Source organism: Heliangelus exortis, chromosome 26 (genome assembly GCF_036169615.1).
Source record: "Heliangelus exortis chromosome 26, bHelExo1.hap1, whole genome shotgun sequence".
Lineage (NCBI taxonomy): Eukaryota > Metazoa > Chordata > Aves > Apodiformes > Trochilidae > Heliangelus > Heliangelus exortis.
Genome location: NC_092447.1, coordinates 3736556 through 3763555, shown reverse-complemented (window position 1 = coordinate 3763555; position 27000 = coordinate 3736556). Strand labels below are relative to the sequence as shown.

At 47.6% G+C, this 27000-nt stretch overlaps 1 protein-coding gene across 1 annotated transcript; it reads left to right on the top strand.

Moving 5' to 3' along the window:
- Nucleotides 1-26412, top strand: JAM3 (junctional adhesion molecule 3). Its single transcript, XM_071769010.1, has 9 exons — nucleotides 1-106; nucleotides 21115-21180; nucleotides 22047-22160; nucleotides 22844-22996; nucleotides 23190-23389; nucleotides 23859-23958; nucleotides 24282-24411; nucleotides 25505-25559; nucleotides 26187-26412. Exons 1-9 carry the CDS (start codon nucleotides 61-63, stop codon nucleotides 26220-26222), a joined length of 900 nt encoding a protein of 299 aa, XP_071625111.1. The 5' UTR covers nucleotides 1-60; the 3' UTR covers nucleotides 26223-26412.
- Nucleotides 26413-27000: the final 588 nt, after the last annotated feature.

Here is a 27000-nt window from a genome sequence, read left to right as displayed (position 1 = left end):
GCCCCCGGCCACCCCCGCCCCGGCAGTGCGCAGGCTCGGCTGGGCTCCGCACACCCCATCATGGCGCTGCGGCTGCCGGCGGTTCTCCTGCTCCTGCCCCTGCTCGGTGAGTCCCGCAGCCGGCCACCGGTACCGAGAACATCTCGGTTCGGCACGGTCCAGCCCGACGGAGCCCTCTGGTTCCGCCTCCCGGAGCGGACCGGCTGCGCAGCGGGGAGGGGAGGGTTGGGGGGGGGATGCGCTGCCCCGGTCCCGGAATGGGGAAGGGGAGGATGCGTTGTCCCGGTCCCGATGGCGGGATGGGGAAAGAAGATGAGCTGCCCCTATCGTGATAGTGGGTAAAGGGGGAAAGATGAGCTCCTCCGGTCGCGATGCCGGTGCCCGGTTGGGTATCGGGGTGAGCGTGGAGAAGGATGCGCTGCCCCGACCTGCGCTCTCAGATGGGTACCGGGATGGGATAGGGGGGATGGGACGGGGGATCCGGGGCCAGCGCGCTGCAAGGAGTGACCCGCTGGGAGCTTGGGGATGCAGGGAGGGGGAGCACCAGACGGGGAAGGAGGAGGTGGTGGGGAAACATCCCAAAAGCCAAACTCAGCAAGGAGCGCGTCCAGGGATGAGGGTGCCAGGAATGTGCAGGCTCGGCAGGCAGGCAGGGAGGACACTAGTGCCTATTCAAGACCAGGCACAGGCGCCTATTGTTCCGGGGGCCCCGCATGAATGTTTGCAGTTTTAATTGCAAAAACATTTGTTAATTCCGCTCAGGAATGAATTGGGGCTCATTTGTTGTCTGGCTATTAATAGGGGGGTGGGGGATGAGGAGGGGGACAGCAGCCGGTGGGCTTGCCTTGCCCTCCCCCCTCCTTGCTGTCTGCCCAGATGCCAGAAGGAAAAAAAATGGGATGGAGTGGGGTTAGGGTGACAAGCAGCAACTGATTACTAAAATACACGTGTACAGACACATTTATAACTGTTTTGGGTTGGCTGAAGAGTATGGAAATAATTCAAACATCTTAATCTAAGGACAAAACCATCCCTTAATGACTCCAAAATAACTTGCAGAGCCCTCAAAATACAGTGGGAGCTATGTACCAAAAAAAAGTGAGCGGAGGGGTGAGAAGATGACTCCAGCACTCATCTGCAAGGAGATGGTTGTCACGCGCTCCAGGGTCTGGTGTTCACTTGTTTTCCTCTGGTTTGTAGCAGAAACAGCTCTGGCAGAAGAAACTGGGAGTGCCTGATCCTGGAGCATCATGTAGTCTTCCAGGTGCTAACTCTGGATTCAGATGCTCCCTGTGAATGAGAAAAAAAAAAAAGATTTAACACAACTTTTCCTGATGGCCCGTGAGGTAGAAAGGTCTTTTCCTTCCTCTTCCATGTGCTGAAAGTATCCTGTTGAATCTGGCCTAAAAGACAGCAAGACTGGAAGTGGACAGATATGTTTCTTTAGGCAGACAAAACTTGCTAAAAACACCACTAGTTTTCCCAGCCTCTGTCTGAGAATATTTATCTGGTGAGTAAAGCAAACAGTAACATGGTTTGCTCTCCATTTAACCAGAATGGGTTCTGGCCAAATCATCCAGCAGTGATTTCCATCTCTTTTTTCAAATTCGTTGGTCAAAAACTGAGAAGAGCAGGCTGAGAATGAAAAAAAGTTTGTTCTGTTATACGTGACTTCACATTATGGGGGGAATCCCACTAAGTTAAGGTGACTCTGTCAGCAGTACATAAAATTAAGCACACACTGAAGTTTGCAGGGCTGGTGCTGAATAATGGGATAGGAGCAAGAGTGTAAGGATGCGTTTGATGCTAGCTGATTGTTTTAAAAAGATAAAAAGGCACAGAAGGAAGCTGACACATCTCATGAAATGCTGAGATCCCAAAGCTGCAAACCCCTGACCTGTGTGTTTTGAGCCTACAAGTGTGCTTTAGACTAAAAGGTGCTGCGGAGCAGGGATTGCCTCCTCCTGCTGTTGCCAGCACAGATCCTACTCTTAAAACAGGAGGTGGTGAAGCATGGAGTATGTGGTGCCTGCCCAGCTCTAGGCACTAAAAGCATCTAAAGATTCTGCACATCAGGGAAATGCCAGGGTCATAATTACAGTGGCAGAAGTTATTGGCATCAGCGATGGAAAATGGGGCTTATAATTGACATCAGTGTTATGTCCTACTCTCTTGCAAACTTCCCCCGTGCAAACAGACATTAGGATTTTGAGGATTTCACATGCTGGGCAGAACTGTGGAGCCCTTCCCAAACCTCTCAAGTATTTCCTGTTGAAAATAAAACATGTTGATACCTTCTCGGCCTTGATGGGGAGATACAGCAAGTCCCTGGCATAATTCAGTTTTCAAGCATTCACACTGTCCCTTTGATTTAGTTCTGGAGTTTTGGTAATAGGTTACATTTTGCAAAAGGCCTTTCAAAATCCACGGGCTAGAAGTTCTTGTTTCCTTTTGTTTTTTGGTGTTTTTTTAAGTATATGAAGTCCATCTGTCCCAGCCACCAGCAACTGTTCCGAGTCAGCTGTCAGTGCCAAAAATCACTGGGTGGAAATGTTGTGCAGCTCTATTGCAGTTATGATAAGTTGCTTGTTGGTATTTTCTGATGGGGAAGAATTTGCAGTATTGCTTTCTTTTCAACAGGCAGTAAAAAATCAGGACAAAGAGCTTTGAGAGCCCTGCCAAAAATCAGATGCTTAATAACATCTTCAAAAAAATTCTTGGGAAGGGCTTGGTGTTCCTATTCGGGTAAGCAGTGTCTGGCATCACCACCAAAGAGTAGTTGGATGCACATCTACTTTACAGCTGTTGACAAAGAACGTGACACCAGCACATTCCCTCTTGCTCTGAATACTTCTGAGAATTACTCAGTTACTGAGGCACAAGTGGATTTCAAAGGGTAAAATCTGTTTTCTTTAGCGAGGAGAAGGAGATGTTGCTGTAGTTGTGAACTTAGGTTCTTTCACTGACCTGTTTATTTTCCTTGGGCAAGTTGAATTCTGGGTCTCCTGGCCCACTGCAGCTGTTTTCAATTATCTGTCCACACACTGAGGATTTGCACCAGGAACACGAGTTGCCAAGAAATCACCTAAACAAGTAAATAAAGCAGGATGAGCTTCTGCATTTAGCTTCAGGAAATTAGGACAAAAGCTGCTGTACATACTGGGCAGGTGGGAGGACCTGGTTTCCCAGCCTCCTGCCAGTCTTCCCCAAGTTTTAGCAGTTCCCAAAGGGTAAAACATTGGTCAGCCCTGATTTGCAGCTTCCTTGGATTATTTTTGAAGTTTCTCTGGCAAATCTTGCTGCTTTACCATCCTTTGCAAGGAGTGTGTGTGTGGTGAGGCAGAACTGGCCTCCCAGTTGTATATTTAGAGCTAATGCTTTACAGTTGATTGCTCCAAGCCCTTGATGATCCAGGGAAGGTTCGTGAACTCCTTGCAGAGCAAGCCTGAAGCAGTGGGAGGGAGTTAGCAAGGGGAAAGATTTTCCACAGACCAACAGGGCTCCTGGGTCCTCAAGAGTCCTTTCCTGCAAAACAAGAGTGTGTGCTGCAAACGTGCCCCTCCACCAGATAAAACTGCTGCATAAAAACTGGTGGCCTGCTTTGAAACTGCTGTTTATGTAAAAAAAAAAAAAAAAAGAAAGAGATGAGATCAAGATACAAAATTAATTAGGGTTATTACTTTCTCAATCTGGCTTTGCTATCAAGTGGGATAGGAGCTGTACCATTTTTTTCTCAATTGATAAGGGCTGTTTGCCTTCCCTCCAAACCCCCAGGGAGTATCATGTTGTTATGAAACTCAGATTAAACCAAATTCAACCACTAAATGTCAGTTCCATGTAGTGGAGGAGTAAGGGTGCATGCCTTGCAGCAAACCCCATTCCTTTGCTGAGTCAGAACCTGGCCTAAGAACCAATTAATGGCTTTAATTGCACTAATGAATGTTCTGGAAACAGTCTTAATTTTCACCCCAAAGGGCTGGGATTGCTGTTTGGGCACAGTTCTGTCAATAGCTGTGCTTGGGGCAGAGGAAATACCTGCTGGGCTCCACTTCTCCCACTCCCATGCTAGAAACCAGAGTTTTCAGTTTCAGAGAAATAAACAATAACATCAAATCTGCACTTTTTTTTGGCTGGAAAGCCCAGGTCTCTGTTTGCTTATGACCCTTCAGAGTGCTAACACCCTCAGCATCAACTTGAGATTAGATGTATTGTTTGGACAGTTTCAAAATTCTTTTTTTTTTTTTTTTTTTCCTAGAGACTTGCCAGCACAGAGTACATCTGCAGGGAGCAGTCCAGCAATGGACTTCACCAGAACATGGGGCTTGAGGATAACCAACTCCTCACAAACTTCTGCTTTGTATTTCAGATAAGCAGGGGCCCAACAGGCTTCCTCTGGGGATGGAGGTGCATGTTAAAGATGTTTTCTGCACCAGAATGGCCATCTGAGCTTTTCTTTTCAACTTCTCCCCCTAACTTTGCTTGCCCTGCTGCAGCTCCTACTGTGAGGAAGCTTTGTGTGGCTCCTGTGCAGAAGCTCAGCTGTCTAACACACAGCTTGGAAGGACAAAACCAAGACAGCTGCATCACTGAGCTGATGCCCAGTTCTTATTAGAGCAGAATCCTAAGCTAGGCCTTCAAATGTCTTAGGAAAAAAAAAAAAACCAAACCACTAACGTGTAAGAAATGAGGTCTGGAGAAGGCTTTCCTCTTCAGTGTCTTGTCAAAGCTTTTTCTCTTGGTTTTGGTACATGTTCCAAACCAGACAATTGGCAGAGAAAAAAGCAGCAGATGCAGAAGGAAAATTTATAAACTGGAGTTGGCAAAACAAATACACTTAAAAAAAATTGTGATTTCCACCAGTTGGGTGGGAATCCCACAGGCTCACCTGGAGACTGCTGAGAGCTGTCAAACAGGAGCCCAGTCAAGGCTGGCCTGGCATAAACCAATTAAAAGAAATCCAGCCACATACATGCTGCAACCTGACAGCCCACTGGTACCCGAGATAAGCTCAGAAAATTAATGGGAACTGTTCTGTCATGCAAGAATCACTCATCAGTATAAATAATATAATGCATTGGGTTCTGTAGTGCCCCTCCTGGGATAGAGCACAGGGCTTAACACAGAGTCAGTTGTGCAAAGGGAAATGAAGGTTTCAGTGCAGCAAGAGATGAAATTAAATTGTGTTCAGATAATGCTCAAGGTTTTCTTTCCCCCCCCACCCACCCCAAGTCATAAATCCCAGGGATTTCAGAGTTAAAGCCAGAACACACGCTAACCTCCTCCCATCCATGTACCTGATTATTAGAACACAAATGTGAAGATCAGTGGGGTTTGAAGAGTGCTCTTAATTCATTTGGGCACAGCTGGCTCAGCTGAAGACACTGAGCTTTAAAACTGCAGTGTGCCAGGGACTTATATATCATTGGCATGGAGGCAGCAGCTGACAGCAGCATTTCAAGATTTTTAGTAGCACCATTAAAATTTATATATGGGGCAATTCCTTATATAAATGGCCAGTGTCTCACAGGGAGGATGTAAATTGGGGCACTTTGTTTTCGACTGTGTTGGTGGGTGTAAATACAATACTTAGAAAAATTCAGGTCCACTGAAAGCATCCATCATTCCCTGTGCACTCTTCCCACTTGAGACACCTGATTCCCTTACCATTTTTGACAGTCTGGCCCAGTATGTCTCCAGATATGTAACCATGAAGTCCTTCAGTGGTTGCTGAAGCAGCCCACAAGATTTAAATTTCCAAAGACAGTCAGAATTTTTGTTTCACTAGCTGCAAGGTATAAGACTGGCACAGGAAAGAGAACCAAACTTACCTTTTAGCAGGGCCAGCAGTGCTCTGCACAGCAGTCCTGCTTTTCATTCCCAGTAGAAAGGTTCCTGCCACTTTTCATCTCTCTGGGGTGTCTGTGTGCTCTCCTGGGGCTGCTTGAATGGAGTTTGTTGCACGGCTGAGGGTTTAATGATTTTTGTTTGCACATAAATATACAAGGCTCTTTCTCTCCTCTTGGTTTTTTAGGCTCAGATCAGCCAGGGAGAGTGTTTTTTGTTTTGCTAGGATGCCATCCTTGGAAAAAAAAAAAGACCTTGGTAGATGTTACTGCTTTTACCTGCCTTCCAGCAGCATGTACAGTTCGTGTTCATGGATTAGTGTCTGTGCTAGGTCCTGTCAAAAAGAAAGGAAAGAATAAAAAAAAAAAACCACAAAAAAACCCAAACCTACTATGCCAATTTGTGTGCTTGCTCAATGCAAGCTGCCCAGCAGGCTAATTCCTCCTACCATTGGGCTGCCATAAAGATGAGGAGCATTCCTGGGAGGACTGGATGCTAATGACTGGATGAGCAGCCCATGAATCCCAGCAGTGGAAAGCAGTGTCCAGAGGCAGGCAGGCTCCACCACATACCCCCAGGATCCATTAAGGAGATTGCTGCCTGCTAATGGACTTCCTCCTGAGCCTCTCTGGCTGCTAACACTCTCCTGAATGGTTTGGAGCTAACGGCAGGGAAGGTGTTACAAAGCCCTGCAGTTCTTGCTGCTTCTATAAAACAGCTTTTATCCCCCTTCAAAGGATCTCACCAACAGCTATTTTTAATGTCCACTTAAACCTAGGCTTTAATCCTTTTTTTTTTTTTTCTTTTTTTCTTTTTTCTGCAAAAGCCCAAAGAGAAATATTTCTTGTCTTTATTTGTTTGGAGTTGGTTATTTTTAGAGCCTGGAAAACATCTGCTGAGGTGTGGCGAGGTCCTGTGCATCACCTAACTTAGAAGGGGAAATCTCTGCCTGTTCCACAGCAGGCTTCAACATCCCCAGCTGGGTGGGAGTCCTTCCTTGAAAGAGTTGTTCTTGTAAGGGTTGTTCTTGTTTAGTTAGCAGCCACCAAGGTGGAAGGAGCTCATACACCAAGTGTTGCTGGCTTCTGTGCTTTGCTGAGAGGCCCAGACACATGTTCCAGGTTAGCTTCAACCACCATAGAGCTCCTGCAGCAGAGGAGGTGCTGGGGTTTGGTCTTGGCTTTCTTCTCCTGAGCTTGCACACTCATCACTGGGGCTGGGCTGGTTTCTCAGAGGAGCCAATGCCTTGTATTTCATCTCTTGTGTCCCAGCAAACAGCTATTAGCTGTCTGTGGCATGGTCGGTGCTGATGGAGCTGAGGATCTGGAGATGAAAGGCAGAGTTGCCTTCTAATCACCTCCCTAATCTCATGGGTTCTCCCTCATGCAGAACTGGATATTTGAGTGGAGAACCATCCCTACTTATCTGGCTTTCTCCCTTTCTTTGGTCCAGGTTTCAACACCTCATAAATAACAGGGCAGCACCGAGCTCCACCTGGCAAAGCTGCTGTGTGCATGCTGGAGGGGAGGTTAAGCCAGGTACTAACTTCTTTCTTCTTCCCTCAAAAATCCTCTGGTGGGCCTGGCCAACACACAGCTGTCCTCCCCCACAAGCACTGCATGCTCTCCCACACAACAGGCAGAGATAAGCCCTTTGAAGTCTGTGTTTGGGCTGGCAGCAGCTTCTGAGGAGTGCGGGTGCCCCCCTGTCCCAGTTGCCAACTGTGCCTTGAGTTCTCCAAGTCAACAGCTGAGCTACCATCGATGTCTGAAACCCTGCATCAGCAGGGCTTGGCCAGAGGATGCCAGATTCCAGCTCATTTGTGGTGCTCTGTGAGCAGGGGAGGGCTTGAGGGCTTTTTTTTCCCTCCAACTTTGTGCCCACCAGCAGCCTACTCTTGGTCAACAGCAGCGATTGTTCTCCTGACTTGGGCAGACTTCTGGTGTTCTGCTGCAGGCTCCTTGATCCTCCTCTCTCTGCAAATATTTTGGAATAGATCCTGTTTGGATGATTTTGACAGCTTGACTCAGCTATTAAATGAAAAGGCAAGCTGGATGGAAGTTGGCTGGGACACCAAGCAGCTCTGCAAAGACCACGAGGGTCAAGTGCAGTGATGAGGCAGCAGTGATGTGGGAGCAGCACAGAGGAGGTGCAGTGTCCTGGCCTCAACTCTTCTACCCAGGGATGGGTCTCATGGTGCAGCAGTTCTGCCTGCAGCATGGAAGGAGATCCCAGCCCTCCTTGGCTCAGCCTAGGAGGACAGCATTTTTCTGGAGCTTCTTGAGCTCCAGTGACAAACATGTCATAACTCTGGCTGCTCAAACATTTCCCAAGAGCTTTTTCAATTCCTGGCTCATCCTCAGTCACTTCTGAGGCACACATGCCACACGTCTCACATCTGCCACTCAGCTTCATGTTTTGGACATGAGGCAGAAGGTTTCTTTGCTACAAAGGCTTCCCTCTATTCCTGGTTTCTTTTCTGTATGTGTCCCTCCAGGAGAAGCAGTAGCTCCTTGAGGGAGCCCAGATGCAGATTTTACAGCTGCTTCCTGAGGCTGGAGTGCCCTTCTCTTTAAAAGCAAGCTGTTAAGCATGTTCTTAAGTGGGAAGATAAGTGGTGGAACCATCTTTTCATCTTCTGGCTCAGAGCAGGCTGGAGATAACTGATCAGGGGATGACAGCAAGCAAGGAAGATGCACAGGCACCTTTGGATGTAAATTCCTGCTAGGCAAGGCAGTTTTTGAAGCACATCTCTGGTGGGAGCACAGGCTGGTAAAATAAAGCTGGTCCTTCCTTCCTCAGCATATGTCTTTTCCTCGTGTCTCCAAGCAGATCCTCTGATGGTGCCAGCAGAGCTGGTGCAGTTCTCCAGCTCAGAGCCCTCCTGGTTCTGACATTTGAGGAACTTGGCTTGAGTTGTCTCTAGACACTGTTTGGGCTGCTCCAGAATTTTTTTTTTTTTTCTTTTTACAGCAGTAAACCTTTGCAGGTTTGAGCTGTGCTTTAAGGAGAGCTGCATGGGAGCAGCAGCCTTGCAGCAGAGGATGGGCAAGGACATGTGAGAGAGCACCCATCAGCCACAGCTTTTTGAACAGACTCTCCATTCAGTTCCAGAATTCCTGGGTTAGCCCCTTGTCTGCTGGCTGGAACAGGTGGCAAGCACGTGCCTGTGAGGGGCTTTATTAGGGGTGGTCTTCAAAGTCAGACCTATCCAGCCCACATTCCTCTACCTCATCTGGCACAGCCCAGAGGTTCCTAACCATGGAAGACACCACTAGAAAGCAGTGTGTCCATGGCCCCAGCCTGCTGCATCTTCCCCCAAGGAAAGGGGGAAATTTGGTGTCCAAGGAGCCCTGGATAGCTGTTCCCAAGTGCCTTCTACTGCTGTGTCAGACAAAAAAAATGTGCTCTGAGCACTCTACATGGGGGCAAATCGCCCCCCGAGCCTCTGCACCTCCCTGTTACTCAGCACTTTTCACTCACAGGGCATTAAGTAGGATTTCTAGGTCACTGTGGGCTTGTCAGGAGGAATCTTCTCCTGTAGACCTCATTATCAAGGCTATTTCTGCAATGCCAGACTTGAGAACAATTGCAGCCTGGTTCCCTAAACACTGACTAATGAGACAGAGCTGTTAGCAGCAGTTTGCTAAATAAAGGCTGTTTCTGCCTGAGACAGAATAAAGCCAGACAGGATTTTCTTAGCTGTCTGACACACAGAAGGTATTTCAAAGGACCCTGAGTAAAATAATGAGCTAGATTATTGCTCTTGTGGTGGCTGCAGAGGGTCAGTGCTTGATGGAAGTGTCAGGTGCTTCCCCAAAGCAGTGACTCCAAGTAATTTGTGCTCAAGTTACCTAAAAATCTCTGCAACTTCCTTGGTTTCAAGGTATCTTGAGTATTTACCTGAGCTCCTGTGGCTTTGCCCTACTCAGACAGTGACTTGCTGCCCCATGGTGGACAAGTTCTTGGTCACCTCCATTTCCTTGAGTGCCATGGGAAGATTTTCTTTGGTCTCTGGGTTGAAGCAAAGCTTGCTCAGCCTTCATGTTCATGGTTTTGGAAGGATGAGGGGTCTGAGCAGGTGGAACTGCCTGGTATGGCTGCTGCTGGAAGGGGCTGGAGGTCTGCAGGGTGATGATAGGAGGTGGGTGAGGTTTCTGCTTGTACCTGGATGCTGAGCAGGAAGGACACAGCTCCCACTTGAGTAGTCTAAGGCTAGGTCACTTCTGTTGAGGTTCCTGTAATGGGATTTTTTCATCCTACCTCTCTTCTTGTTGTCAGAAGAGCCTGGATTTAAAGATGAACCCTGAAGCATGACAAGATGGGGTCTGACTGCCTCTGCCTGGAGCAGGCACAGCAGAGCTGGGGATTATTGCCCAGCCAGTTTGCAGGTTTGTTTGAAGTGGTGCTTTGATGAGGCAGTGGGAGCCCATGGAAGGTAAATGGTGTCTAGACAGGTTTTTCTCACTCTGTTGTTGCCTCAGAAGCAGCAGAAACAGTGCCAAACCGGCTGAGCAGCTCCAGGATACAAGAAGCAGAAGCTATTTCTAGAAAGATGGAACAATGGTTCTTCAAGAGAATCCAAGCCAGTTTTCACTGAACCCTTGTTGAACCTCCTCCTGTGCTGCCTGGATCCATTCCTTGCAGCAGGATGCTAGGAAGAGTGAGCAAGGGGAGGTCCAAGAGGTGACAAGTGGGTCCCAGTGTTGAGCTGGCATGGCAGAGGGGTACAGGAGAGGTCCATTAACCAGTGCTCTGTCCATGTAGGTTGTGCCATCAGGTCAGTCAGTTTTGGCAGCCTTTGGAGAGGGGCCAGGCTGGCTGAGAGAAGACCTCCTGAGTAGTTTGGCTAGCTGAATGAGACCAGGACTTGCCCTGCAAGCTCAGCACAACTGCCAGGGGTTGAGCTGCACTGGGAGGGGATGGAGAGGCAGGGCATCATCTAGAGGGACTTGTGGCTGGCTGGCAAGCTGTGCTCTCTGAGCTGCTGTCTTGGCTCTGATGTGCCATCTCCCTCAGGCTGTTTGGGAGGGGAGGTGGAGGCTGCATTGAAATGCCCATTGTCTGTCCTTCAGCTGGGAGCAGAGCCAGGAGAGAGAGAGGGAGAGAGGCTCTGGCAGCATCTGATCCAGGGGCAGATGTGAGGGGAAACATACTCATCCGGAAAACGCTGTCGCTGGGCTTTTCAAAGGAGCCTCAAAGGTTAAGTGCCCATGTGTTGGAATGTCTACGTGAAGGTCAGGAGAGAAATCCTGGGCCCCTGGGATGCCTGCTGAGCTCGAGGAAGGCTTTTTGAAGGTTGCTCTTGCCTGCAGGACAAGCCCTGGTGCAGCATCTGTCCAGGGCACTGCTCTTCTCGGTGAAGCTGAGCTGGGGAGGTGCCACTCGGTGCCAGGTCTGAGCTCTCCTGGGGGCTCACAGAGGTGTTCAGCCTGGCTCCCCCCTCTCCTGGAGCCAGCTGCCAGCTTCTGCTAGCAGAGCATTGCCTGTCCTCTCCCTCCATCCCTGCCAAAGGAGGGCTCGGCCACAGGTTTCAAGCTGAGCTGGAAACTTGGCACCGAGGCGAGGAGCAGAAAAGAGCCCAGCTCGCTCTTGTGTGTCTGGGTTGGCTGCTGGAAGTGCTGTGGGGAGTAAAAATATGTTCCCAATCTGTTTGCTTCACTGACGTGATTCCAAGGCACACAGGCAACAGATCCACTGACCAAGAAGGGGCCTTTGTTAGAGGGACCTTCTTGACTGTGGCTCTGCTGTCACCATCCAAGTGCTGGATTGCAGCTTCCCCTCTGCTTCCTTCCCATTATCCAGAGCTCTCCATCCTCCCAGCCTGGACTGCACCTTAGCACGGGGATTCATTTCAGTTTTACTCAATTTATTCATCCCTCTGCCCTCATCTGGCCTTTTGATTTCCATGCCCATCTCTGGCAGGCAGCTCTTCAATAGATAAAAAGTTTTGGGCTCTTGCTTCCTGGTGAACCTGCCCCAGACGTTCCCTGACACATTGCTAATTGCACACAGGTAATTAGACAGAGAGCTTGCTCTGGGCTGGAGGCTGAGCAGCCTGGAGCCAAGGGAAGGGAGTGATGGAGTGATGAACAGGTTAGCATTTTGGCTAAGGAGGAATAAGGGCCTTGAGAGAAGCAGAGAAGAGGAAGGGAGTTACCTTCTGTGTTGCCAGAAGCTAAAGCAGGGTTGTCCTCTGAGAGGTATTTCCTTAAGCTTTATCCAGTCCAATTTTAGTTGCAACTTTTATGAACAATAAAGGCTTCCACGGTTTCCCTTGGAGGAACTGGAATGAATCCAATTAGATTTTAGTGCTGAGAAGCAGATCCCATTATTAATGTCAGCCTAATCATTTCTTTCTATCTCCCTCCCACCTTTTTTTTTTTCCATTTCTATTCCCAAAAAGCCTGCAGGTGATTATCAAGTCCAGTTCACCCTCTCTTCTTTAAGCTGCTTCTGAACTGGCAGACCAGATTGCAGCTTCCCCTGGCTTTTAGGGTGTGGGAGAGCATTTAATGTCCCTGCCCCAGGGTGGTACCTGCCCCAGGAGAGACCTGGCAGTGTGACATGTGAACCCCAAGGCTGGCAGGACAGTGGCAGAGAGCTGAGCTGAACTGGGGACCAGCACAGGCTGCTGGGCATCTATCTTCTGGGAAAAGGGCCTCTGACCAGGACTCGACTGAGAGCATTCAGCTGAGAAAATTCTCTGCTAAAAATAGCAGCAGGAGATGTTTAAGGAGCAAAACAAGTCAAGAGGCTGGGAGAAGTTAGTTCCTGGATATGTGGCTAATTCAGCTCCCCCAGGACAAGTAATCTTTTAACCCTCCCTATGCCAGAGCTCATTTCTGCTCTTATTAGGCCAGATTGGTCAGGAATTCAGGTTGGGACAAGCCAAAGGGCTTTTTGTCACCACTCTGCTCTGACGTGGCATTCCTTTCCCTGCTCATTTATGCCAGCATCTTCCTGACGGGCTCTCTGTGTCAAGCTTTTCATCTTTATCTCTCTGTGACTTCATCCTGGCTCCCTTTAATTCCCCACGTACTTCCTAAGAAAATAATCTCTATTGAACCCTTGCAGCTCAACTCCCACTGCAGGTCTGCAGCCTCTCCTCAGGCTGATGTTAACAAGGTAAAGCCTTTTCAGATCTGCTCGTGTGATTTCAGGGCTTTGTCCCCAGGACAATATTTCCCCCAACAACTCACAGACTGAGTGCCTCTTTTTCCTTGTGGATCTGTGTCCTTTCTTCTGACAGACTGACTGCAAAGCTTCAAAGCTGCCTTGCCTCTCTCCCCAGCTTTCTCCAGTGATGGCAGGAGCTTCACAAGCTCTTGGTTACACGTTCCTAAGGCAGATGTGGATGTTCCCTGCAGTCAAGTCAGTCTCTTACAGTCTTCATCTGGACGTGTTCTGTGTGAGGCATTAACCAGACGATTGTGCTTTGGACCTGAGGCTTGAACGATACACACAAAGAAGAAGAAAAAAAGACCAAAATGATACTGGAAAATTGGAAAAAAGGTTCTTAAAAAGAAAGCTGTTTTCCTCTTGTCACAAACAATTTCTCTCTGTGCTTGCTCATGCCCTCCCCTGTTCCCTTCTCCAGCCTACTCTTAAGCTCTTGGCTCTGGTGACTGCTACTCTCTTCCTAAACTCTTTTTTTTTTCCCCAGGAAGATGACACTGTGGGTTTCTGATAAGCAGAACTTCAGATACACGTTTTGCTGGTCAAGCTAGAGGCTGGAGGAGAAGGGAGGATCAGGAGATTAGAGTCACAGACAGGGGAATAGAGGATTATAGGCTAAAACCCTGCAAGTCTCTGTATTGATGGTTGGGAAGCTGCCAGACACTAAAGAGCATTGCAAAGGCTGGTGCTGATAGCCTATCCGCTTATTCCCTCTCTTTGCATTCCAGGCAGCTTTGGAGATGTGTGTCCTCATCAAAAGCCAGGGTCAGGCAGGTACCAGGCATCCTAGCTCCTCTCCAAGTCAAATACCTGCTGAGCTCAAGCCTGCGTGTTGGCTGGCGCTCAGCCTGGAAAATGTCACTCGGGCTTAGGAGCTTCTCAGCAATCCTTGAGTCAAATTCCCACACAAGACAAAAATAAAGGGACTTGCCCCTTTTGCCCCTTTCCAGTGCATCCTGTCTCCCCAGTCCTGGCCATAAATCCCTGCCATGACTGCCCTGCAGACTTCTTTTAGCATCTGTCTCCCATAGCGAGAGCCCCATGGGGAAGGGAGAGAGAGGACCAGGAGGAAGACCACTGCCCCTCTTTCTTATCACAGTTATCTGCTGGTTGCCTCCCACTTTGCACTAATTTGGTATCTGCATCTGCCACTTTTGGGAGGGAAGGGACTTGCCTGAAGTGAGAAATAATGTAGGATGTGCCTCTATGGCAGATCTTGGCTAGGGAAACAATGGAAGGCAAGTGGGAATAGGCAGGAAGGGTCTGCCCTCTGCAGATAGCCCACTCCTTTTCAGGGCTCACCATTTTTGTCCTTTGTCTGGCCTTTGTTTTTGCTGTTGTGAGGCTCTGTCATCTGGTAGAACAGATCACAGAATGGTGTTTCCTCTGCCAGCTGAGATTTTGTGGGTCTTCTTCGTCCTAGAGCTTCCATTCCTCAGTTTCCCACCCCCTCAGTGAACTGGAACCCTGAATTGCAGAGGACACTAAATGTGAGGCTTAAATGATCAATGTATAGCACTTGAGCAGATGAAAATGATCATGGGGAATGGGAGAACCCTGCCCTCCTGCCCCACTTTCTACCAGTGCACTGATTTGCAGGGTCCCTCTTGGCTGGGAGCCAGAACCAGTCTGAAGATGTAATTATGCTGTCCATTTGTTAATGAAAATGGCAGGAACAGCACAGTGTGCCTGCTTTGAGGGATTCCCAGCCAAGTGATCCATAATTGTTTCCTTGTTGCCTTATTTCTCTTCTGGCTTTTTTGCCAAAGACTTGTCCCTGGTTTTGCCTCCTCCAGAAACAGCATCCCATGGCAAGTCCAAAGCATCTGTGCAGGGGGGCCAGGAGCAAGGCAAAAATAAATGATCTGAGCAGGACTTATCCCTCTGGCTAGTGGGATGTAATGCAATGTCAAAGCTTTGTGCACTCCTGCTGCTGCCCCATGAAAAATGAGACTGCCCCACGTTTCTTTTGTGAGGAGGGAGAAAGAAATGAGGAATGCCAGGGCTGGTAATTGCAGCCTTTTTTCTGCACAGCTTTCCAGTTCCTGTTTCCATTCCCTCTCCACTTCATCCCAGATTTTGAAGGGCAAAATCTAACTCTTTGCATCTTTTTATTTGAGCTGAAGAGGGCCCCAAATACATTGCACAAAGATATGCAACTTGACATGCTGGAAACTGTCTTTGCTGCTTCCATCTTTTATCTCTGTTATTAGGTATTAGTCATCCACCCAAGCATTGCTTGCTTCCCATCCTGCACGTACATTCAGTCCTCTCCAGGAGCAAAGCCAGAAACCAGGGTATGAGCTTGGGAAAACAGGAGAGCAAGGACCAGATCATGCACCAATTAAATTGTTGGGCAAGGCATGTACAGCCACAACTGGAAAGCATTCAATCACAGAATCACAGAAAGTCAGGGGTTGGAAGGGACCTCAAAAGATCATCAAGTCCAACCCCCCTGCCAGAGCAGGGTCACCTACACGAGGTCACACAGGAACACGTCCAGGTGGGCTTTGAATGTCTCCAGGGAAGGACAACCTCCCTGGGAAGTCTGTTGTAGGGCACTGTCACCCACACAGGAAAAAAAAAATTTTCCTTATGTTTATATGGAACCTCCTATGCTCAAGTTTGCATTCATTGCCTCTTGTCCTGTCAGTGGGCATAACTGAGAATAGCCTGGCACCATCTTCCTGGCTCTCTCCCTTTACATATTTATAACCATCACTGAGGTTGCCCCTCATTCTCCTCCATGCTGAAGAGACCCCAGCTCCCTCAGTCTTTCCCCATAAGCGAGATGTTCCACTCCCTTCATCATCTGGACCCTTTCAAGCAGTTCCCTGTCCATATGGAACTGAGGGGCCCAGAAATATTCCAGATGTGGCCCCACCAGGGCAGAGTAGAGGGGGAGGAGAACCTCTCTCAGCCTACTAACCACCCCCCTTCTAATACACCCCAGGATGCCATTGGCCTTTTTGGCCACAAGGGCACATTGCTGGCTCATGGTCATCCTTCTGTCCACCAGCACCCCCAGGTCCCTTTCCCCTTCTCTGCTCTCCAAGAACTCAGTCCCCAACCTGTACTGGTTCTTGGGGTTGTTCCTACCCAGATGCAAGACTCTACACTTTAAACCAGTACAAACCTTACAGCCATCTGAGGGAGAAGGGTGTCAAGTGCTTCAACTTAGGCCTAGAGTACCCAGTGTAACACATTCAAAAATAGCAGGAAGGCAAAGTAACATTGTTACCTTTCTTTTTCTTCCTCTTCTAGCAGCTTTAGGAATAGAAGCATCACTTGTTTTCACGACATCTTCTTTACTGGTTTTGCCAATGCCCTTGATGTCAACAGCATCATTGAGGTAGCTGGTGGAGCTGGCTCGTGGTCTCCTGAGCCACATCAGGTGAAAAGCTGTTTCATAAAATGGGATAAATGGGCTTGGTCCTTCACCCTGGGAGCTTTGTCCCCAGGTTGCCAGCCATCAGCTCAGCCCTGGCTCTCTCCTAAAGCATCATAGAATCATAGAAACATAGAACTGTCTGGGTTGGAAGGGACCTCAGAGCTGATCAAGTCCAACCCTTGATCCACTCCCCCCATGGTTCCCAGCCCATGGCACTGAGTGCTACATCCAGGCTCTTTTGAAATATCTCCAGGGATGGAGAATCCACCCCTTCCCTGGGCAGCCCATTCCAATGGCTGATCACCCTCTTCAGAAAGAAATTCTTTCTAATGTCCAACCATCTGTGCTCCCTTAGGGACAGCAGAGCACAAGAAGCTGCTGGTGGACTGAGTTCAAGCTCCACATGTCCAGCCAAGAGTTCAGATGTGTGCTAAGAGTCTGAGTAAGCTTGAACTTTCCTTATTCAGACAGATCTGGAGCATGGCTCACAATGCCTCCTCCTCACATGGGCCCAAGGATTTATGAAGTGGGTGGCTGCATATCTGATCTTGAACAGGCTGTCTTGTTTTTGTGAGGGTGCAGATACACAGGGCCTCCCTATCTCATCTCTAAATACCCTCCAATACCATGAGCAATACAGCAACCAGAGCTTGTGAAATTCTTACCTCCAAAAGCCCTTGTCAGGTGGATGTTGGAGGCAGGGTGTCTGCAGCTGCATCAACATGATGAAACCCAGCTCTGGGAACCCATCAGCAAACACTTGTGTGGTCTTCACCAGGAACTCCTCCACTTCCCTCCCTGTATGGGAGAGAGGAGGAATGTTTGTCTGCAGAAGAAGGGCTGCTTTGCAAAGGGGCTTTTGTCTTAAAAGACCTCCAGATTAACCTTGACAGCATCCTGAATCAGTGCTGAGTGAGGGTCTGCAGGCTGTGTACACACCATTGGCAGTGGTGGCTAACTGGGAGGTAGCACAGCAAATCCTTCTGTAAAAAGGGGAAAAAGGGAGGCAAGATTAAAAAAAAAAAAAAAAAAAAGGGGGTGGAAAGACTGCTTTCATGATCTGCTGCAAATAGAGTCAGGTCTTTAAGGCCCCAGTTTAAATAAGGAGATTTAAATCAGGAGATTGAAACAGGTTAAGATTTTGTTCCAGAACTGTACGTACTCTTATTCACAGACAGGCATTTCCTTGCCTTCTCTAGTGGTGAGCAGGAAGAGAGTGAATTAAGGGCAAAATCCAAAATTCTTCTATCTCCAGGTGGATGCCAATACTCCAATACTCAATGGTCTTTTACACAACTTTGTCCTGTGGGGTTCTGGTCCTGCTGAGTCTACCAGAGACTCCCTCATGATCAGCATTTAAGAAGAAACAAGTGCCATCAGATAGCCCCCAAAGAGAAAAGAGATTAAAAAAAAAAAAGCTAGAACCATGAGGAATACCAAACACTGCTCTGTAACTTGGCATTTGCCTTCTCTACTCTTATACTCCATGTTCCCTGCCCAGACAGGCACATCTCTGTTTGTAGGTGGCTATCAGAGAGCTGGCACCCTTTTAACTGAGCAGTACAAGCCAGGGGTCTAAAATAAGTCATGCTCTTCCACAATAGCTGGTACAAATAAAGCCTATAACAGCCCAGAGGATTTAGGACTGAGTGGGTTTTTTCCAGGGTGGGCTGGCCACAGTCTGGTGATGGCCTTTTTATAACTGTTATCAGCTCCCACACAGCCCAGGTCCATCTGTTACTTAATTTGGATGGAGACACTCCTAAGCTTTTGTTTGCTAATCTGTTGCTGCACATTGACATTGTTCTCCAGCAGGGCAGCCCACCCCTGAGTGCTGGGCTGAGCCCAGGGAGGAAAACTGGAATAAAAGAAAGGCAGGCAGCTTGCTCTGCTCCCTCAGTTTATGTGGTCCTCCTGCCTGCTTCCTTCTGCCAGCCTGAAGGGGCTCTTAACCTGCAACTTGGGTGCCTTGGAGTGGAGGCAAGGGCTGAAAATGAAGACTGAGCATTCCAAAGCAAAATCCTGCATCTAAACTCTTGAGCTTTTCAAACAAAATTTTTTTGGGCATCTTGTTCCTATGCCATGCTGTGTTGCCTGTCCTATACCACCTTGTCCACACTGGCAACCATAAATGGGTTTGGCCAATGTGTTTTTAACACCACTTTAACAGCAACACAGCACTCCTGCTACTCAGAGCAGATGCACCATCCAGAAAGCTAAGATGCTCAACAAGACTCATGGTTTACAGCAGCAATCCTGCATGGCTGAGATGCATTTTAAATTGCAAATCAAGCAGCAGCTTCGTGATGATGGACACCTCAAGCAAGGCATAATTTTGTTGCTTTGGTGGGCAGGTGTTTCCAAACAGCTGCATAGTTTTGTACTGCTTGTGCATTAACTAAAATTACCTTGCCAGATAACTGCACTATCAGAACCAAATGATGCTGCAGCACAGGCTGTTGGCAGCAACTTATTTGAACTGTTTCCTGGTCATCTTTTGAACCTTGCCTAGAATACTTTAGGAATACTTCACCTCCTCTTCAAATTTCTACCTAGTTTTTTTTTAAACAGAGAGGAGATGGAAGGAGATGGAAAGTCAGGCTTTACTTCAAAGCCAGTACAGAAAGCAGGGAATCAACACAGTTTAATTGTCTATAAAGTTGTGGGTTTTTTTGAAACTTAAGTGTAGCATTTTGAAATGATTCAGATGACATGAGTCACAGGAACAAGCATGGGCTGGATCTGTCTTTAGCTGAAAGAATATGCTATAGACTCTTCACTGCCTTGTCCTGGATTCTATTTTGGAGAACTGATGGCATTTGGGATTCAACCATATGTCTGGCTGAGCCTGTAGCACATACAGATCTGGTAGGTATTCAGAGACAGCACATACAGACCTGGTAGGTGCCTCTGTTGTGGCACACAGGCTGCTTTGCCCAGGAAGGAATCCATCTCCCTGCCCAGCTGTTCTCCACATCCTGGGTGCTGAGGCCTTTTCCAAGAGAGATTTCCATGACACCAAACCTCTGCTGCTTATTTGCACTTGGGCTGAAAGAAGCCTAAAGAAAATCTTTGGGATATTCATTTATTAAGCGTGGCAATTGCCACTAATGAGGATTTAAGAGGCAAAATAAAGCAACCTGTATGTGTGGTCACCAAAGAGACAACACTTGCCAACAGCAGGGAAAGGTGACAAAGCACAGATGTCCTGAATAAGAGAACAAGGAGAGTGCCAGCAGCTCAGAAGTGCTGCCTGGTGCAGATTTTTCCAGCCCCAGGGAGACTGGTAAACCCCAAAGGAATATTAAAAAGAGCTGGGAAGGTGTTCTGCTCGTCCTCTACCATCTATATGGTTACTGGAGGAGTTTGTTTTGGTTTTCAAGCCTTCTTGTAATTTAGGACATGCTACTTGCAGTATTCTTATGCCACATGCAGAAGAATAAATCTGTCTCAGAAGTGATTTAAGCAGCCACATTGATCTCTGCCCACAGTCAATACATGCAGTAAAGTCAGAACCTCTCACACAGCCTCCAAGGACTCGTGTTCTGTCTCAGATTTGTTGGCATCCTGCTCTGTGCTGAGGGACAGACCAAAATCTCTTGTGTTTCGTGGGTGGAAAAAAGCTTGCTGTGAACAGTTTCTGGGAAATGAGATAGGGCTGGAGCCTGCTGGAGTCCCCCTGTCTTGGGGTGAACACTTCTAGAGTCCCATAACACACCAGTATGGTATTACCTGCTCCACCTTCAACTGGACTTCTATCATAGCCACAGCAGATGTAGGACTGCTACCATGCTAGAATGTTTTTTCTGAAAAAAAACATGGTTTGTAAGCAGAAATGGAGAACAAGAAACAAACTGGCCCTTCAGGCTTCCTTTAAGGAACAAGGAACCTTTTCCCTCTCCATCTTCCTCTAGCATTTCCAAAAGGAAGACATATGTAGGATAATACAGACCTGATAGGTGTTGTCTTCTGCAGCTCCTCAGGGGGAATGCCACTCTCTACACTCATTTGCTTCTCCAGGTCTTTGGAGAAAGCTGTTTTTGGTGTAGGAGCATCCTTGTAATGCAGTTCCCTGATGAAGACAAGTTCTGGCTCTGAAGAAAACCTGCATCTTCCCCCCACCTTTTGAAAGCTGAGCCAAATTGTCAGAGCCCTGAGCAGGAAGCCAATCAGCATCTCCACAATTCAGCTGAGTGCTCAGGCTCAGGCCTGATTTACTACCTTGCTTTTTACATTACCAGGTTGAGTCTTAAAAATACTTGGAGATGGAAGGAGCATGTGTTAAAAGCCTGGCACATTTCATCTTTTAGGAAGTGACCAGAACACTTAAGACTGCTCTGCTTCCTGCCTCTTCCTGGTCATCAAACTAATTTGCAAAATAATATATTCACTCTTGCATTATCAGAGTTCCTTTACTAACTGAACAAGCATAAGGCACAAGGAAATGGCTCGTGCCAGCACTGGTTTTGCACCATTATGTTAATCTTCTTGAATTGTTACTTCTAAAAATTATATTTTCCTGTATTTACACCACAATTTCTAAATAAACTTGGGTCAGCTGGACCAGCCAGGAGTAGTTTTTAATCTGGGGAAGTTAGTCCTTGTGACTGGCTGAGAAGTTTTCTCAGCAGGTGGTGTGTCCCCGGCTGGGTGACTTAAGAGCTGTGCAATTTCTTATTACCTTCTGTTTATTTTTCCAGGCTGCAGACTCTTGGCTGTGGAGCTGACATCCAGCAACACCAAGCCCGTGGTGCAGGAATTCCAGAGTGAGTGCTCAGGGGCCTGCTGGCTGCATCCCCTCTGCTTGGCCAGGGGTTTCCATCCTTCCAAACAATTGGGAAAATTTCTCCTTCTTGCTGCTGGTATCTGGTTTCATGGGGAGGCAGGACTGCCCAGAACCTGAGATTCAGAAAAGAGATGAAGAATATTGTCTGTATCTCTGCCTGGTTAGCAAAGCACTTGATGGAAATGGTTTATTGAAGTCCCCTGCAAGTCACTGGCACAGCACAGTGTTTGCCTAAGTGCTTTTTTGAACTGGGTCCCAAAAGGAGGGAAAGGCAGTCGCCTTGCAATTAATATGTTGAAAAGGAGGTTGGGAAATGTATATTTTCCCTTGGCCAGATGTGCAAAGGGATATTGGGTAAGCCACCTCCCAGCCCTGCCACGATGCCTCCTCCTGTAGAGGAGATGGAGATGCCAGTGCCTGCTTCAAAAGGGACTGGGTTTGCTGGATCTATCCCCAGGCATCCTGGTCCTCAGTACATTACCAGCCACCACCCAGGGAGATTCTCCATCCCTGGCTCAGAGTGTAGGCTCTGATTAGCAGAGACAGTGCTGTGGACTCACCCTGTCACAAGGTCTTGTTTGCCATAAGTTAGAGCCTGTAGAGAACAGTGTGTTCATTTCTCTCCCTAGTTGATATCTGTCCGCCTGCTATTTTTGCTGGCCAAAATCCATCTTCTCCAATAGCTCCTGGAACCCAGCAGTCTTGCTGTTTGTGAGGCAGATGAAAGAGAGGGCTTTGCTTTGTGGGTAGTGTCTCCTAATAAAACACTGTCCAAGGCTGCTGAAAGCAGAGCAAAAATAACAGCTGCTTCCTATTAATCTCCACTTCCTTTATTTCTCCTGCTAGGTGTTGAGCTGTCCTGTATCATCAAATCCACTGTAACACCAGATCCCAGAATTGAATGGAAGAAGATCAGAGATGGAGAAACCTCTTACGTCTTTTTTGATAACAAAATGCAGGGTAAGAAGACTTTGTTCTTCTTAAACCTCCAGAGCAGCTGAGAACAAACAAGTCTGTATCAGGCAGGACCTCTGGCTGTCTTGCTGCTTGCTCCTGGAACCAGAGGTTTAGCAGAGTGTGAGGATGGAGAGAGAGCAGGGTGTTCTTTGCTCTCTCCTCTTTCCTGACAGTTCACAGCAGGGAACACAAAGAGCTGGAGCGTGATCCTATGTGGGAGACACTTCTGGAGTAAGAAAATGCTGCAGCTTCTGTTGCACCTGCTTGCTGGTCCTTGCCTGGTCACTGGGTGTCTGAGCTCTCAGGACCCTTCCTGTCTTTCCATATGACATCTGGGGGCTCTACCTGCACTTCAGAAGGGGTCTGTGTCTTCAGCTGTCCATGCCTGCTGTTGAGGTAGCAGTGATTTGCAGCATCCTGGAGGCCTGTGATCAGAAACAGACTCTGCCTTGATGGTGAAACTCAAACACAAGACTGCCAGCAGGGCATGACTCCACCTGGAATTACACCAGCACTTTAGATGGCATCAGCATTCCATGAATCTTCCCAAGAAGTCAAGACCTGAGGCTGCCTTAGAAGCCTCATTTTGCCACAGCCTTTTGGGAGATGTGGGGTGGTGCTTACCAGTTCATTCTCTCACATGGCACTAACCTGAATTTTTTTCTCTCTTTTTTCCTCTTCATCAGGAGACTTTGTGACTCGTGCAGAAATTCTGAGCCGGACATCTCTGGTGATTAAAAACACCACCAGGATGGACACTGCCACGTATCGCTGTGAAGTGGCAGCACCTTCTGATACCAAAACCATAGATGAGATAAACATCCAGCTGACAGTCCAAGGTATGACATTAAACCCAGCCAGAAGCAGTTCTAGCTAACAGAAGAGCACTGGCACTCTGGGAGTTGTTTCAAACCAGCTGGAAATCAGAGAAAGCTGGGATGCCTTGCCAGCACAGCCAGCTGGGAAAGTGTGTCAGATATTTTTCAGCTGGACTCAGCAGTGCCACTCACATGGTTTGTGTCTTCCCCACAGTGAAACCAATGATTCCCAGATGCACTGTGCCTAAAGCTGTACCTGTTGGCAAGTCAGCCTCCCTCCACTGCCACGAGAATGAAGGGTACCCAAAGTCCACCTACAGCTGGTACCGCAACAGCGAACCTTTGTCACCAGACACAAAATCCAGCAGACTCCACAATTCCTCCTACACCTTGAACCCCACCACAGGCACCCTGGTAATGCCCTTACAGACATCATCAAGAAGTGTTTGGCTGAATGGGTTCTTTTTAGGGTGGCTTGTGAAAGAAAAAAGCCATTGTGTGGCTTTCAGGGAAGGGTGAATTTGAAGAAGTGTTGGAGGATGCGGGGGAGTTGGGAATGGGAAGATTAGTGATAAAAGAAGATAATACCCTGGCTGTTTGGCTTTGACCACTACCAATACCTCCTGTCCTTTTAGAAAGAGGGAAGGAAGCTGCCTCACAGCCCACCATGAAGCTGGGTGTTGCAGAGCTGCTTATACATCCTCATACCCTCCCAGTACCTTCTGTCTCACATCCTGCTCCCTCCTTTCCCCCCTTACCAGGTTTTCCATGCTGTGCACAAGGGGGACAAGCCTGGGTGTTGGAGAGCTGCTTATACATGCTCAGACCCTCCCAGTACCTTCTGTCTCTCACATCCTGCTCCCTCCTTTTCCCCTCTTCCCAGGTTTTCCATGCTGTGCACAAGGGGGACACGGGCCGGTACTCGTGCATAGCCACAAACGATGCTGGCTTTGCCAAGTGTGAGGAGCAGGAGATGGAAATCTGTGAGTAGCTTTCTATACTTTTTGTCAGTGCTGATTAATATGTAAACAATACCATAGGGAAAGAAGGAGGACACCCCAGAGCATTTTCTGCTTTCTCAGAGCCCCAGGCAGAATTTGAAAAAAAAAATTAAAAATTCAAGGAAATGTTTTAAACACCCTTCAGAGTCATGAACAGTTCTGTGGTTGGAACGGGGGGCTCACTGGTTCCCTGTGAATTATTGGGGTTTGCTTTAAATATTTGGGCTGTCCTTTTAGCCTGTGTAAAGCCAGAATATTCTTACTGCCTTAAGGAAGGACTGGATGACAGCTTCTCTCTTTGCCAGATGACCTCAATATCGGTGGAATAATTGGTGGAGTCCTGGTGGTCCTGGCAGTTTTGGTGCTCATCACCCTTGGCATCTGCTGTGCCTACAGAAGAGGTTATTTTGCAAACAGCAAAGAAAATGGGGACAGGTAAGCTGGGCTCCAAAGTCCTCACAGGTCTCTGTGCCCAAACAGCTAGCATGACTTACCAAAAACTACAGGACAACCCAGCTCTTGAAGTCTCCAGTGCCAAAGGTTTATTTGCCTAAGGAAGAATTTTGGTATGGATCCTCTCATGCTTGCTCCCAAGACCAGGAGTGAAAGCTGTGGATCCAATATCCTCATACTTTGCATGGAAAAGGGGAACCAGCAGCATTTAATGCCCACAGGTGTTTGTCCAGTAGGTTATCTGCTGTTGGCATAATGAGGTCTACAATTTAATGAACAGAGCTCGCTGCACAATTAGTTTCAAGCAACAGGACATGCATAGAAAATGTATGCAGAAGAGGAGGCTCTCTGCAGGAAGTCTCACTTCATTGTGAGAACCTAAATTTAGGATTAAACCCAAGCATTTTATAATGCACATCAAAATGTTAAAAACACCAGCATTAGCATCAGAAGCAAGTCTCAATGTCCTTACAGAATCTGTAGAAGAGATAATATATGTAAAACCAAGATTCTCACCAGTTAGATTTGTTCCATATTAAATGCTGCTTTTCAGCAGAAGTCCTGTTTGATTTTTCACAAAAAGCTCCACATACCCTGTTTAAATGCAACTGGGGGTTGGCATACACTGGACTTGACAGTGGGATATAAATTCTGAATTCTATGGGCTTGCAAACAAGTGGCTCTTCTGTGTAACTCAGGAAAATGCTGAAGGCACCTGGCAGCCAATGTTTCAAATGAACTTCATAATTGCCACTGGTAACAATGCAGGAGGCACACAGGGACCAGAGCAAGAGAGCCCAGGAAAGAATCAGTTCATCTCTTTGCAGAGCTAGTCTGGTGGAAATGTACAGCAATCTTTTTACCCTGTGCTGAAGGGGAATTTAGGAAAAAAAAAAATAAATCTCAGTCATGACGAATGAGGGAATAAACATAGTTCTATCATTAGAGCAATGAGCTGCTTTCTGGTTTTTTTTCATTCAGCTGCTCTCTCTCATTTTCATCTTCCTCAGCACCCCCCCTCCAAAAATCCTGCAGTCTTCTTGTCTCAGAAATGAGCTCTTTTCTTTTCTTTCAGCTACAAGACTCCGGCAAAACCTGACGGCGTTAACTACATCCGGACAGATGATGAGGTAACAAATGATCTGCATTTCACATCTCTCTGTTTAGGAGAGGGTGGGCAGAGGGCTTTTTTAGGGCCTGCAGACTTGCTTAGAGTGGGCACCACCCGGAGGCAAGGATGTAGAGCAGGGAGAGAACAGAAGGGTGAAGGCTGAGTCATTTCCTTCAAAATGATGAACAGTTTAAGGAGTCTTAAAGTGACTGATGCCAAGAGCTATCAAATGCAGCTCTGCTCTGTCTCAGTTATCTTGTGGCTTGACCCCCCTGGGATGAGTTTCATTGGATTAAGTGGGCAGGCCGTGATGCTTTTACAAGAGAATTTGCATTTTGGGATTTGAGTAGATCACTGAGCTTAAGATCAGAAAAAGCCTGTCCCTATTAGCAGAGATACTGCAGAGGGAATGAAAAAGTCCTCTGTCCTGCCTGGATAAGTGAGGAGGACACTAAGAGGAGCACCTGGCCAGTACAACCAGAGTCTCCTTGCCCACTGGAAGGGGGTGCTACCTAGAGAGAATGCTGAAAGCCCCAAAGATTGGCTCTACCTTTCATGGGCACATGGCAACTGGGGGCAGCAGGAACAAAGTAGTTGCCTGGGAAGCCACTGGATCCTTCCCACATCCAGGACTGTTTTGTTGCAGGGTGACTTCAGGCACAAGTCTTCATTTGTCATCTAAGGAAGCCAAAAGAATACTGCAAGCCAGCAAAAAGCAAGTGTGAAAATACCTCCTCCAGGAACTCCAAACGAGAGCAAAAGGTGAATTAAGTGCGCTTGGAAGAGTTTGGAACACACAAGAACTCGATAGCTAGCTATCTGTCTATCTTTTTTTCTTTGCCAAAGTTTAAAAGTAACTCCTCACTGCCCAACTTGTGTCTGCCCTGCCTCTGGAGATACCAACAGGATCACCTAAACCTGCCCTTGGACTATGGAAGCGTTTTAATACTTCCCAAGAGACTGGGCTGGGGAAGTTTGTGGAATTGTCTTCTGTTTGTGCTGCAGGGACACAGGCACAACAACCAACACCAACCAGGGGAACAGCCTTAGGGAAACGTGTAGAAGATGTTACTGGTAGAGATTACTAGTAGACACACACACAAAAAAAAAAAAAAGGTGCTTGATACAGCAATAGATGGACTTCAAAGAATTAAGATTTATCCATGCAAGGGGGTGTCTTCCTCTCAGCAGCTTGTTGCCCAGGCCTGGCTGGTGACTTTTCCATGTATGAGATTATCTTGTGCTTTTGACTGACTGTCAGGTGCAGCACAGGGTATCTGAACAGTGCCAGGTACCCACCCAGTGAATGCAACTAATGTTCTCAGCCCTTTTTTTTTGTCAACTTACTGAATGCTTCTCTGTCCCTTTAACACAAGACACGGGCAGCATCAGGCCAGGGTTGTTTCTGTTCCCTGCTTTAGAGCAAACTGGTTGCACCCAGGTAACCCCTCTCAGTCTGA